Source organism: Acanthaster planci, unplaced genomic scaffold (genome assembly GCF_054643075.1).
Source record: "Acanthaster planci isolate LZ-2023a unplaced genomic scaffold, COTS_SCS Contig49, whole genome shotgun sequence".
Taxonomy (NCBI): domain Eukaryota; kingdom Metazoa; phylum Echinodermata; class Asteroidea; order Valvatida; family Acanthasteridae; genus Acanthaster; species Acanthaster planci.
Genome location: NW_028257673.1, coordinates 42,111 through 57,180, shown reverse-complemented (window position 1 = coordinate 57,180; position 15,070 = coordinate 42,111). Strand labels below are relative to the sequence as shown.

Sequence of the window (15,070 nt, the reverse complement as noted above, 5' to 3'; positions counted from 1 at the left end):
GAACAATTCAGGCAAACTGGTCAACAATGTCCGTGTATCGCGTGTTAAGCATGCGTGATGCATCTAGGCCAGCGGGCGCTAAATTTTATAAAATGAGCGGAACAACCTCAAATTTCTCATGAACACAGAAAATACATAAATAAGAGACCAAGGTCTGTGAATTAACTTGCAGAAAACTTCTTGCAACATAATGTAACGAAAAGCCTTTTTGATGTCTAATTAGAATACCTTTTTTGTGTTTGCTCATGGCTCATTGCATGCTGAGAATTTGACTTGTTCTTTTCTTAACCAGGACTCTTTTGTTAAGTTGGATAAGCTTAGCAAAGCTCAGAGTGCAGTCTGTAGATCAGTCATTTATATTTGAATTATTTTGTATCACCAGAGAATGGAGGGCCACCCCCTTACATTCCTTCTTTTGAAAACTGGGTTGGGCACTCTGTATAAAAACTAGAGCCCACTATTGCCTGTCGAAGATTTGCGACTGAGTGCTGGTAAAGGCAACATGCTGTTTTGATTTGTTTCTGTTGCATGAACATGTATGAATGCCACTTCTGAAACACGTGGATATCCTGACAAATTCTGTAAGTTTATTTTCTATCTTCATGCAATTGTGCCCCGTGCCTCATCTAAGCCGTGTCTGTAGCTCCGTTATTATTGTATAATTCACTGGTTGTGCTGTATAATTGTAGATGCAGTAATGAGTACTGATCAAACTGTTTAAAGATAGCACTTGATTCGCTTATTTGCTGGCTAGAGCCACGAGCTAATTAGATTGTGAATTACAGCCGAGAAACTTGTTGGGCTGATTCAACGATTTGAATCCATACTGTCAAATTGTAAATATTTGAAATGATGCAATTATTTTTGTTCATTAATTAAATGCCAGAGGCCAGTTGGCCAGTGGCGAATTTAAAAATAGTTCTTTTCTGTTCAGTTGATTTGTGTGTGTTCCGACTACTGGCGGAGTCCTAATTAAAAGGATTCCGTTACAGTTTTTTGCGGCAGCGGTGGGATTTTCTTTTGATGGCAATATCAGTATGGATTCAATAAGAGATGCCGTTGGGGCTCAGTTGAATCGTACTATTTCCATGTAGAAGAAGAGTTGGATCGTAATTTACATTTGTTAGGTGCGACTGGGATGGGGGCAACGCCTAAGCCCGTGGGTGTTAAAGTTCATTTTGCACCCAGTCGTGAGTCCTCCCCTGCGGGCAATGTGAAACACACACGGGGTACGCACGAAGTACGTCAAACACCACCTTCAGATGTACATAGTAGTTGTAGGCCCACTGAGAATGAATATGCAGGCAGTGTATACCCTGGTGATTTTAGTTTGCATTCTAATTTACCAAGATCAACTTCATCAAAGCCCATTTCTTTGCCCGATACTTACGATGGCAAGACTCCTTTAGAGGACTGGCTAACAAATTTAGAATTATGTAGTCAAATTAATGGATGGAGTAAGGAACAAAAGACTAGATTTCTTGCTGTACGGTTAAGGGGCTCAGCCTTACAGGTATACACAGACTTGTCAGATAAAAAGAAAAATTATTTCTCTGAGTTGGTAAATGCTCTGAAGGAAAGGTCTCGTAAAAAGGGTGAATCTTTGCCGGAACTTGCTCGTGAGATCCGTCGATTTGCATGCCCTAATGTGTCCTCAGAAGTCAGAGAAGAGATTGGTAGGGACCAATTTATTGAATCACTTGACTTACTTGAAGTAAGGATGCAGGTTAGACGTGCAAAGCCGAAGTCACTAGGTGAAGCCTTGTCATTGGCACTAGAAGAAGAGGCATTTTTACATTTAGAATGTAATAAAGAACTTCCAAAGAAACTGGTCTCTAGTGCTACTCGACAGACAGATTCAGACCTAGAACGTAAAGTTCACCAACGAGAACAATCCATTGCAGAACTTAAGAGCCTTATGAGTTCCAATTCCAGACAAAGCCGGTGGTACCACTTGTCTGCTGGAAGTGTCAACAGCCAGGGCATAGACGGTCAGAGTGTCCAGAACTTGCCGCTGAGCGGGTTTCATCTACTACACCTACATCAGTCGACCAAGGTCAGTCACAAGTACAGGAAAACCGCAGTAGGCTGAGCAAGGGGCCACTGCTCAGTTAAAATTAGATAATCAGGCCCAGTCCTCTGTTTGTTTTGTACGAGGTTGTATTCATGGTGTCAATATCAAGTTCCTTATTGATACAGGGTCCTCAGTTACCATTTTGCATTCTCACATGTGGGAAATGATGCCTTTAAGTATCCGACAGAATATGAAGCCTTGGGAACAGTCTATTGTAGCAGCTGAAGGAAGTTGTCAGGAGGTGATTGGCTGCACAGACGTCATTGTCGGGCTTGGTAAGCTGAGAAGGCGTCACCAAATTGTGGTTGCACCAATTACCCAAGCAGGTATCTTTGGTCTTGACTTTTTATCAATAAATGGAGGTGTGTTAGATCTACCGAAACGAAAACTGAGATTTGATTCTGTTGAGGTCCCGATTGTCTCCGAGGGTTTGACGTTTACTTGGTGTCGAATCACAGTGGCCGAGACGGTGACCATCCCGGCAAAACAAGAAGTAGTAATTCCTGGGAGGTTACACAATCGCAGTGCCAGTAAAGCACAAGGGTTCGTTCAAACTTCAGCAAGATTTTACAAAAAGAATAATGGGTTGTTGGTTGGTCGAACGTTTATTTGTGCTGACCAGAGTCGAGTACCATTGGGGGTTTTTAATTTACAGCCTTATGTGTGCACTTTGTATAAGGGCACACAGATTGCCCTTCTTCAATCTGCTGATGAAATTGGTGATAGAGATGGAGACTTGAACACACAAAATGACCAAGAGATTGATTAACATCCCGAGTTAAATAAGTTTTATGAACGTAGTGCCGAAGCAATGACTACTTCCCAAAAGGTTAAATTAAAAGAATTGTTATGCGGGTATGATCATGTATTTTCTAAGTCAGGTGAACTTGCCAATGGACAAACTGATATAGTTCATCACAGAATTAACACAGGAGATGCTCGGCCTCGTCGGCAACCTGCAAGGCGTTTACCTCATTATCAACGACTGGAAGCACAAAAACAGGTAGCAGACATGTTGGAAGCTGGTGTCATTTCTCCGTCCAATAGTCCTTGGGCCAGCCCTATAGTTCTGGTAAAGAAGGATAATTCAATAAGATTACAGGGAGTTGAATAAGGTAACCGTCAAAGATGCATATCCACTCCCCGAGTTAATGATACCCTAGATGCATTGGCAGGTTCCAGATGGTTCTCCTCGTTAGATTTGACGAGTGGGTACTGGCAGGTGGAGATGTGCCCTCAAGACAAAGAGAAGACTGCCTTTACAACAGGTAATGGCTTGTACGAATTTAATGTCATGCCATTTGGTCTTTGTAATGCTCCTGGTACATTCGAACGACTAATGGAGGTGGTGTTGGCTGGTCTTCATTGGGAAACCTTTCTAGTGTAGTTAGATGATATTCTGATATATGCCCAAACATTTGAAGATCATGTGTCTCGAGATAGTGAAGTATTCGCCTGTCTTACCAAAGCGAAACTCAAATTGAAACCAAAAAAGTGTTGTCTGTTTCAATCAGAAATCACTTACCTTGGCCTTGTAGTCTCTGAAAAAGGTGTTTCGACTGATCCATAGAAGACATGATTGGTTCATGATTGGCCTACTCCTTGTAGCCTAAAGGAGGTGCGTAGCTTTATTGGGTTATGCTCTTATTATAGGCTTATAAGATTTTGCCTGTATTGCTTCGCCACTTCACAAGCTTACCCAGAAAGATGTAGGTTCAAGTGGACTCGGGAATGTGAAACTGCCTTTAGCATGTTAAAGGAAAGATTGACTTCAGCGCCTGTCCTAGCATTCCCTGATTTTTCACTGCCGTTTGTATTGGACACGGATGCTAGTGACGATGAAATTGGCGGTGTTCTGTCACAAGTGCAGAATGGACAGGAACAGGTCGTTGGTTATGCCAGCCGCAAATTGAGCAAAGTGAACAAAACTATAGTGTTACAAAACGGGAGTTGCTGGCCGTGGTTCATTCCATTGAGCATTATAAACACGACTTGTATGGGAAGAAATTTACGCTACGGACAGATCATGGATCCTTGAGGTGGCTGTTTAACTTCAAAGATGTCCAGGGTCAACTTGCAAGATGGCTGGAGACATTAAGTAGTTTTGATTTTGACATTTCCCATCGGCCTGGTTATCACCATAAAAATTCCAATGCTCTTTCAAGGGTTCCGTCTAGGTCTGGGGCCTGCATTGCAGAGGTTACCCCAACAAGAGTAACATGTGCTTCTGTTAGCAATGTCTTTTCAGGTATGAGCAAGGATGAGCTGTCTCAAGCTCAGCGTAACGATCCTGACTTGAGTATTGTAACGGTCTCCAGCGACGGAGCCTCCGGCGTGCCTTTGGTCGACCCGACGAGCGGCTGTAGAGGCAACCAGGGGGGCAGGTCCGTTTGGAGGCAGTCTACCGCCAGGCGCCGAAGCCTAACAAGTTGCACCCACGGGTCTGGTCTTGGGGCTGGCAGAAAGGGGGCCGGTACCGTGGGTTACTGGTACTGGGGGATTTCCTGGACGAACTCAATAAAGACTCTGGTTGGCTTCAAATTTGATTGGTTGATTATTTTAATATTGGCACTCTCTTAAACAGGAGACTCTTAAATAGGCAACTCCTAATTGGGCGGCTTGTGGATTTGCAAATTGTTTACACCACCTACGTCTTTACTTGCACTGTGTACTGCTGAATTACATAAAAGATGACCATAAAAGAGATGTGAGTGCTTATCAGGACTAATTACAATAATTGAATGAAGTTGCACTAACCTAGTGCCCAGTAATCACTCTCCAGCACAGCGTACTGCTCTGACAGCCAAACCAAGCAGCAGTACGAACTCGTCACGCACAAATATGACCGAACAACAGAAAGACAGGAAAGACTGCGAGTAGCTCGCGCGCATTCCTTATATACCCATGCGCGGGTTATGATTATGGGATATAAATGCTTAACTGCAAATAATTAAAGAGGGCGCTCTAACCACCCCACTATTTTGCTACATAGCCACGCCCTAAGATCGGTCAGTCCCTTTGACCGTAAATCTGAAAAATAAAAGTAGCGAAATCCATTCTTACTCCTAAACAGGTTTCCATAGTCAGTCGTTGAAATAAAGGTGCCTCAAGGAATCACAGGTAAATTATACACTTCTAAGTTAGAACAAGGGGAAACCTATACATTAAAAACTTTAAGTCTTATAACAAAACCAAGAAACACTTAATTCTTCTAAGCTAAGGGCCTAGTCCAAACAATCTGGCTCTAAAACATGATGCCAAAACTTGCATAAACAGCTTTCGTAAAAAGGTTTCTTAAAGGCAATACCACTTCTTAAGGTTTTACTCCCTCAATCCTGCTCGGAAATTCACATCGAAAACCCGTGTTATCTTGTCCTTGGTGAGCTTTCGGCCCTCCTGGAACACGCTCGTCGAAGATGTCTCATGGATTTTGGTGATATTGCCGATCATTGCCCTCTCCAGATCCTCTTGATCCATAGGCTCTCCGATTTCCTCCGCCCCGGTATCCCTGCAACGAGTAAGACGACGGAGACAACTGGCGTTCTGCGGTGCAGCGGATTTGACGTCCTTTTTAGGAGGTAGTGTCTTCAAGTAGACGATGTCAAACTCCCTCTTCACCTCGCCACAGATCCGCATACAGGTATGTAGGGCCCCTCCGAAAGCTGAGAGAAAGTTTTAGGAAATTCCCCCCCCAAAAAAAAACAGTCTTTCCCCGTATGTTTGCCTCATGCACTTTCTCTGTGCTCTTGTGGCTAGCACATGCTCACTTTTAGCCTGTACAGTTGGTCAGCTGGGCAGTGACCCAGTTGCCATGGTCACTTCCTTCTGATTGGCTAAGGCACCCAGCAGGAAATGGAACTTCACCCTCTTTGTTCACCTTGGCTGTCTCAAGCATTCCTTGATGAGCAGCCAGTGATTAAAGACGTCCAGTTTTGCAACAATTACTGATGTTTGCATAACTTTGCTCATTTTCAGGTATGTTCATTTCCTTTCACTATACATGTATCTCATATTTTAGACTTAGTTGTATTTACGTAATTGTAGGATTGATACTGTTTTGTCTTTCTTGAACCCAGTGATTTCGGTTAAAATTTGGCTTAAAAGAAAGCAAAGCAACTAGAGAAAGGTTTAAGTTTGATTTTTGTTCTTCAGGTAGAGTTCGCAACATGGACAGTAGGGTTCTGTTGAATCTCTCAACCTGTCCATTTCCCTGCGGATGATAGGGAGTTGTACGTGATTGTTCAATACCACACAGCTGCTGAAGTCGGTGAAACAGCTGGTTCTCGAACTCCCGGCCCTGGTCATGGTGCAACCTTCGAGGGAACCCGAACTTCAGGGCGAAGTCGTTGAAAATCTTCTCCGCAGCTGTTCTACCAGACTTGTTGGTTGTGGCATAGGCCTGGGAAAATCGGGTGAAATGATCCACTACGACCAAAATATACTCGTATCCACCTCTACTACGCTCCAAGTGCAAGAAGTCGATGGACACTAACTCGAATGGCTCTGTGGTAGTGATGCTCTGCATAGGGGCACGCGTTGGCTTGTTGGGTCGTCGCTGTTTCAGGCAGGGGCACTCTTGAGTGACGTAGTGTTCGATGTCTTTCTGCATATGGGGCCAGTAGAACCGATCTCGGGCAAGGCTGAGCACTCTCTCTGCTCCCAGGTGGCCCAGTTCATTATGTAGTTCCCGGTACACCCGCTGTCTGTGATTCTGGGGGAGAACAAGTTGTCGCTGGGACCCTCGCTGCCGGTAGAGTCTTCCCTGTTTGAGATGTAATTTCTCCCACTCATGGAGAAGAGCTTTCGTCTCTGGATTTCTGCTTCTCTCATGCTTCTTGGGTCGTCGGTTGCAGCTGACATACTCCAGTACCGGTCCTATCCCAGGGTCTGCTCGCTGGTCATCAGCCATCTCCTGATCTGTTACATCTTGGATTCCCTCACTGCTGGGAGGGATTGAGGAGGTGATTGCTGCTATCCATGGGAGTCCTGACTGCTGCGCTTTAACAGCCTTGATAGTGGCATAAATTGCCATTGGGGTTGTCTCGAGGGTGCAATCGGCCATGTACTTCTCGAAGTCGAGGGGTAATCGTGAGAGGGTGTCAGCATCGATATTGGATTTTCCTGGCTTATACTTTATGTCGAAGTTGAAGTCTGACAACTCCGCCACCCAACGATATCCCGTGGCATTCAACCGGGCAGAGGTGAGGACATAGGTGAGCGGGTTGTTATCAGTGTAGACCGTGAACGACTTTGCGTAGTATAGGTAGTTACGGAATTTCTCGCATATCGCCCACTTCATGGCCAGGAATTCTAACTTGCCCGAGTGTAAGTTGTAGTTCTTCTCTGCCGGAGTGAGAGTTCGCGACCCATAACCGATGGTTCTGAGCTTTCCCTGTTGCCGCTGGTAGAGGATAGCTCCCAACCCCTCATTGGACGCATCTGTATGAAGGACAAAGGGGAGGGAGAAGTCAGGGTATGCCATCACAGGTGGATTGGTCAGCCGGTCAAGAATGGAGTTCAGAATTTGCTGGTGTTCGCTTGTCCAGGTGATTGGTTGCTTAGAGGGGACCTGTCCTGCACCTTGTTTGGCGGGCTTCACCTTGCCTCGTTGAGTGTTATGGTGTTGGGGTTTCTCTTGGTTGCCTGGGCTGATAGTGAAAAGGTCATACAGGGGTTTGGCTACCTGGGAGAAATCCTGTATATACCGTCTGTAATAACCAAGGAAACCAAGTAATATCCACAGCTCTCCTACAGTTCCTGGTACCTTGCCCTTCAAGGCTTGGACGGCGCTGATGTCAGCAGGGTCCATCTTGTGTCCTTCTGCAGAGACAACACGGCCAAGGTATCGGACCTCCCGCTGAAACAGGCGGCACTTACTGGGCTTTAGTTTGATTCCATGTTGTTGTAAGCGATGGAGTACCTTGCGGATGTTTTCCAAGTGGTCTTCAAAGGACGTACCATACACAAGTATGTCATCCAGGTAAATGACGGCTATTTCCCCTGTCAGACCCTTGAGGCACGTCTCCATACACCGTTGAAACACCGCTGGGGCGTTCGTGAGGCCAAAGGGTATTCTCAGCCACTCGTACAATCCCCATGGGGTCACAAAGGCTGTCATGGGTCTGCTGTCTTCTGCCATGAATCCCTGATGGTAGGCTTTACCCTGGTCAAGGGTGGAGAACCAAGAGTTCCCGCCTAAACCATCAAGAACGTCTTGGATCCTCGGAATGGGTTGCCGGTCCGGAATTGTCTTGTTGTTCAGCTCCCGGTAGTCAATACAGAGACGAAGACTGCCGTCCTTTTTTCTAACACAGACTATGGGAGAAGAATACGGAGAGGTAGACTTGGCGATCCACCCTCTGTTTATGAGATCTTGGAGGCACTCTTTCACCTCTTTGTAGAGGGGGCGGGGTACCGAAAGATAGGTCCTCTGGACGGGTTTGTCATCTTTGAGTTGGATGTTCATCTTAAGGTTAGTGATACACCCCATGTCACTGTCATCTTTGGCAAAGGCCCCAGCCTCTTCCTTCAGCATTTCTTCTCCTGCTTGTCTCTGCTCTTCAGACAGATGACTGAGGTCTACAGGCAGAGTCCACTCTGATGACTTTTGGTGCTGTGGAACAGTCACTTTATTAACCCGCACCTGTGAGTTTTGGGAGGCTTCATGAGTCAGGGCACGTTCGTCAAAGCAGGGAAGAAGTGACCTGACCTGTTGCAGATCGCCAAGGATAGTTCGGCCTCTGATGAAGACGTCGTGTCCAGAGTGATTAGTCACTGGCACACGAATGTGTGAACAAGAACCAGCCTGTATTGTTACACAGCACTCTCCTACATCTGCTTCATCTGGCCATGGCGTACTGATGTTGGGCTCGAATAGCACTGGGATGTCTTCGCTGACGGGTCCTGTCATAACCCGGCAAGCCACTGCTCTCGTTGTTCCCTTTGGAATCATTACACCTTTCTTTCCCACTCTGACTTGGCACAGGCTATCAGGACTATCATCATGAAGGAGACTAACCAGGGCCTTGATGGATGCAGACTTCATCCTGGGAAACCCTGAGCGTAGGATGCCCCTGGTGTCGCCTTCATGCTCTTTCGTGAACTGTTCAATGACGTTGTACCCGATGATGGGTTCACACACATCTGGGGTTACAAGCATGGGTACTTGCAGCTTTGGGGTTGTCTGATTTCCCTCCTCACTCAGCGAGAACCCAGCTTCGATCCAACCGTCAAATGGGATGGGGGTTGAATTTGCAGCTCTCACATCCAATGGGGTCTCGCCCAGCAACTGATGAAGGGGTCGTAAGGGGACGTGTGCGAAATGTTGTCGAAACCACGAACGGGGACGAAGAGAGATCTGGGACCCTGTGTCCCAAAGTGCCTCTGTCCGCTGCCCATCAATGTAGCAGTGCACCATGCATCTGTTCCCGACTAGACGACTTACTTTCTTGTGTTGTCTCGGGGTGAGGTGTGCACATACTTGGGCTGTTACTCCTGTCCTCTGCTCCTCCATTGTGGTTTCTCTATGCTGGGACTTTGTCACTGGGGTGGTTACTGCTCGCCCCTTGGCGGTAACCCTTGGCCGTTTCCCGACTGGTTGCTGCAGTTCCGCATGTAGTGGTCAGGTGATCCACACTTGAAGCAGTGTCGACACTGGTCACCAACACCTTGTGTCTGGCATCCCTGGCAGCCCCACTTCCTGGGAGGGCCCCTGGGGCGGGTCGCTCTGCTGCTCGCTGCATTGGAGGACTGGTTGCCGCCTGCTTGCAGAGCTGTGACCAAGGCAGCAACCTGCTGCTTCAGCTCCTTCACGTCTTCAACTAGAGGGTTGGGCTTGGGGGTCTTGGTGGGTGCTGGTTCAGGTGTGTTCTGAGAGACGCTGCTGACTGTAACGGGTCGTGACCCGTTCATCTTCTGCTGAAGCTCTGCCTCATGACTGGCTGCTATGTTCAGCTTCTCTAGTAGCTCCTCGTCAGTGATGTTCTGGTCCTGGAGATACGGGCGCATGTCGGTCCGTACCCCATCACTGCGGAATCCTGTCTGGAGTGAGTGAAGGAACATCGCCCTCACCTGTTCCGCCTCATACTTTGGGCCTGCAGTCAATTCCTTAGAGACGAACCGGACCTTCTGTTGCAAATCCATGGCTCGAATCAGGAACTCCTGGGGACTTTCCTTGACATCTTGCCGGGCCCTCGACAGCTGGTAGTAAAGCTCGGTAGCATCCCTCTCCCCGTAGTGTGACCTTAGGATGCGACACAAGTCAGCGAGGTTGAGCGAAGGTTTCCCTCAAGGTAACTTCCCAGGCGTGACGCTGGGTTAATGGCCCTGATGACGGCCTGTACCACCTCTCTCTCCTTGTATTTTCTCGCCAACCCCGCCTCGATCTGATGCATTAGGGACAAAAAGGTTATTTTGTCCTTCTGCCCCGCGTCACCAATTTGCCCAAAGATTTTAAACTCCCTCCGGAACACCGGGCCAGCTGCTACCTCCGTCGATGAAGGGGCACACGTCTGGCTTGATACAGCTGCCTCCTCCTCCTGCGGTGTGCCTGATGGGGCCCCCTTCAGCACTGACAGTACTTTTCCAAGTACTGCAAGGCCCTCATCCTCCTGGCCCTCTACGTCGTCACTGCTGAGGTGCTTCCTCACTCGTCGGAGAAGGGCTGAGTTGGTCTTCCCATCTCCCTCCTCCAGGCCGAGTTCTGCATATACAGCCAGCAGGACATCCCTGGTTGCTGACTGCAGCCGCACATGAACATCGGCGTCCACCTCATCCAGGGATGCCATCTCTCTCTTACAGGGGGGGGGCACTGGTTGCTGGGAGATCGGGTCCGCTATGTCATTCGTGGTGCTGCCCTCTCCGCTGCATCACAGGTTCTGGTCACAGGACAGGCGCATGTCGTCTAGCTTGTCAGAGTTGCATAACAAACAGACGCACCTGTCCTGGCAAGGTCGCCAAATGTAAGCCAGCCCCGAGGGGTTGGTGGAAAGGTAATCTGAAAATGAGCAAAGTTATGCAAACATCAGTAATTGTTGCAAAACTGGACAACGTCTTTAATCACTGGCTGCTCATCAAGGAATCTTTCATCATGTAAACAACACCTTCTTTCGCACTATCGCTCAAAGTTATAACCATTCAGAAGGTCTAAATAGTACATTCAATCCCAAAGAAATGAAACTCTAATTAATGGACGAAAGAAACATAATACACAAACTTTTCGCACATGCATAGGAGTATGGCAAGAGCACAATTGTCAAATACTCATTTAGATCCTCAAACTACACTCTGTCTTTTCACCGGGCTGAGTTGCGCAAGTAAGTGAACCAAAATAAGAGTGAAGTCAATCCTATTAAATATGCACAAGAAAAATGTGTGTTCTTGGCCCTACTAGTTTTCACACGGTTTGGCACTTGCAGCTGCTGCCATATAAGCACATGGTCGAAGATAAACAACCTCTTATCTCAAACAGTGCCTGTGGTCACTACCCAGTGGACCCCATGGGCACATCCTGTCTCCCCTACCCTCGCCCGAATACTAATGAGCTAGGGCTTGGTTCCAGGAATGCGTGACTAATCTCTGCTTGGACCATTTCCTGTCCAATGTACGATAGCCACATACACTGTACATATACTTGCAATATAAAATGCATGGTCCAACTCTACTGAGTTGGACCATGCATTTACGTACAACTCCCTATCATCCGCAGGGAAATGGACAGGTTGAGAGATTCAACAGAACCCTACTGTCCATGTTGGAGCTCTACCTGAAGAACAGAAATCAAACTGGAAGGCATCACTTGATAAAGTCGTACATGCATACAATTGCACCCGCAACGAGGCTACGGGGTATTCACCCTTCTATCTTCTGTATGGTAGACCACCCCGCCTTCCGATAGATATCTCCTTCAACCTTCCAGCAAGTACAGAAGGCTCAGCTACCAACCATGCTGACTATGTTGCAAAATGGAAGGCCCAGATGGAGCAAGCATACGCCCTAGCCTCCAGACATAGCTCCAAGACGGCGCTCCGCAACCGGAAACTGTACAACAAAAAGCTACATGGCGTCAGCCTACAGCCTGGAGACCGAGTGCTGGTAAGAAATCTGAACAAGACCGGTGGTCCAGGAAAGCTGAGAGCCTACTGGGAGGAGAAAATACACACTGTCATCAGGCAGATGCAGGACGACATGCCTGTGTATGAGGTCAAACCTGAGAATGGACTGGGGCGGACACGGGTTCTTCATCGAAATCTTCTCCTCTCCTGTGACCACCTCCCTGCATCAGAAACACTTGGGGAACAACCTACAGCTCAACCAAAGAAGCAACGACGCTCAAAACGACTAACTCACCAATCGCCCAGCCCAACTCAAGACGGCAGCACTTCCGATGAAGAGGTCTATCTTCAGATGCCACATCAACTGCAGGAGCAGTTCACCCCAGAAGAGGACATCATTCCTGATCGGCACCAGACATTGGGGCATGAAAACCCTACAACATCCATCCAACCTTCATCAGCAGAGCCCCAAGAAGAGCTGGAGATGCAGGCCCTTCCAGACCTCGAACTCAACGTGGAGCCTGAACAACAGCCGGGTGTGGCAGCTCTCCCAGAACCCCCTGTAGATGAAGCCCCACCTGAAGGAAGCGATGTATCCACAGCAGAGACTGAAGCCAGGTACCCAAGCCGGAACAGACAGCCACCGGATGCACTCACCTATGATCAACTTGGTGTCCCTCGTCAACACGTTTCTGCAGTACTGCCAGTGCTCGCGACGGAACCCCCTGCGAAAACCCCAGAACAGGTTTTCGGTGAATATGCCCTGCCCCCACACCATGTCCCCGCCCCCATTCCGCCTGAGGTTCCCAACCAGCAGATGGGTTCTGCTCAAGCCCCTTACCCCTACAGAATGCCCTATGGGAATGGTTCATTTCCACAGCCATATCCTTCCATGTATGCAGTGCCACCCATGGGATACTACCCTGCACTACCGCAGTATCCTCTCCAGCAGTATGTACAGGGATCGCATCCAGTGACGTCTCTACCGTACTTCAACCCACCTGGAGTGTGCTGAACTGAACAATAGTAGAACAGTAGTAATTGTGACCTATTTGAATGATGCTTGGCTCCTAAGGACAAAATTGCAAAGTCTTGCAGGGAAGTGCGACTTTCTTTTTTTAACTTGATCTTCTTGATCAGATTTTTGGAATTTAAATTGGCTCATCACCTTGAATGATTCCAGTTATCGCACTATGCCCGTAAACTTATGGAGAGATGTTTTTGGCTCATAGTTGGAGAGATTCTCCATAGTTCGCACTTCCGACTCCACATAAGTCCTATAAGGTGATGAGCACTCATTTGTTTTTTTGTACATACGTTTCTGTTACAGATTGTTTTGTAATGTTGAGGACAACATTTAATTTTTCGGGGGAGTATGTAGGGCCCCTCCGAAAGCTGAGAGAAAGTTTTAGGAAATTCCCCCCCAAAAATAGTCTTTCCCCGTATGTTTGCCTCATACACTTTCCCTGTGCTCTTGTGGCTAGCACATGCTCACTTTTAGCCTGTACAGTTGGTAAGCTGGGCAGTGACCCAGTTGCCATGGTCACTTCCTTCTGATTGGCTAAGGCACCCAGCAGGAAATGGAACTTCACCCTCTTTGTTCACCTTGGCTGACTCAAGCATTCCTTGATGAGCAGCCAGTGATTAAAGACGTTGTCCAGTTTTGCAACAATTACTGATGTTTGCATAACTTTGCTCATTTTCAGGTATGTTCATTTCCTTTCACTATACATGTATCTCATATTTTAGACTTAGTTGTATTTATGTAATTGTAGGATTGATACTGTTTTGTCTTTCTTGAACCCAGTGATTTCGGTTAAAATTTGGCTTAAAAGAAAGCAAAGCAACTAGAGAAAGGTTTAACTTTGATTTGTGTTTTCTAAAACTTCCCAAATGATAGTTTCACGGGAAGCAGGAAAAACAAGGATTTGGGTTCCAGTTTTGGAAAGTTTGAGGAAGTTTATTTAAGTTTCCAGTAGGAGATGCCAGATTTTGATTGCGTTTATATAACCTTAGAAAAGTGACAGGTTTTGGAGTGCCACTTGCCAGATTATTACGTTGATAAGAGCGATTTCTCATTCTTAGAGGTATTTCTTTACGTGCACAGAGGATGTGGACGAATGTGTGATTTAGTAACTTTTCCACTTGTTCATAACTTTTGAAAGTCGCCACTTTCTGGAGAAACTCAGTAGAGTTGGACCATGCATTTTATATTGCAAGTATTTGTACAGTGTATGTGGCTATCGTACATTGGGCAGGAAATGGTCCAAGCAGAGATTAGTCACGCATTCCTGGAACCAAGCCCTAGCTCATTAGTATTCGGGCGATGGTAGGGGAGACAGGATGTGCCCATGGGGTCCACTGGGTAGTGACCACAGGCACTGTTTGAGATAAGAGGTTGTTTATCTTCGACCATGTGCTTATATGGCAGCAGCTGCAAGTGCCAAACCGTGTGAAAACTAGTAGGGCCAAGAACACACATTTTCCTTGTGCATTTTTAATAGGATTGACTTCACTCTTATTTTGGTTCACTTACTTGCGTAACTCAGCCCGGTGAAAAGACACAGTATAGTTTAAGGATCTAAATGAGTATTTGACAATTGTGCTCTTGCCATTCTTCTATGCATGTGCGAAAATTTTGTGTATTATGTTTCTTTCGTCCATTAGTTAGAGTTTCATTTCTTTGGGATTGAATGTACTATTTAGACCTTCTGAATGGTTATAAGTTTGAGCGATAATTTGTTAGTGCGAAAGAAGGTGTTGATTACATGATGAAAGATTCCTTGATGAGCAGTCAGTGATTAAAGACGTTGTCCAGTTTTGCAACAATTACTGATGTTTGCATAACTTTGCTCATTTTCAGATTACCTTTCCACCAACCGCTCGGGGCTGGCTTACAGGTAGGTCTCCCTGGTTTCATTCACGTGGAGCACCTGTCCAGGTA

The 15,070-nt window shown here is 46.8% G+C and overlaps 1 protein-coding gene across 1 annotated transcript; it reads left to right on the top strand.

Annotated features, from left to right (window-relative positions):
* The first annotated feature begins 3,780 nt into the window (after nt 1-3,780).
* On the top strand, nt 3,781-14,958 carry LOC110990605 (uncharacterized). The gene is made up of 2 exons (XM_087131991.1): nt 3,781-5,714; nt 11,781-14,958. The coding sequence occupies exon 2, from the start codon at nt 12,050-12,052 to the stop codon at nt 13,139-13,141; it is 1,092 nt and encodes a 363-aa protein (XP_086988117.1). The 5' UTR covers nt 3,781-5,714; nt 11,781-12,049; the 3' UTR covers nt 13,142-14,958.
* The last annotated feature ends 112 nt before the right edge of the window (nt 14,959-15,070 follow it).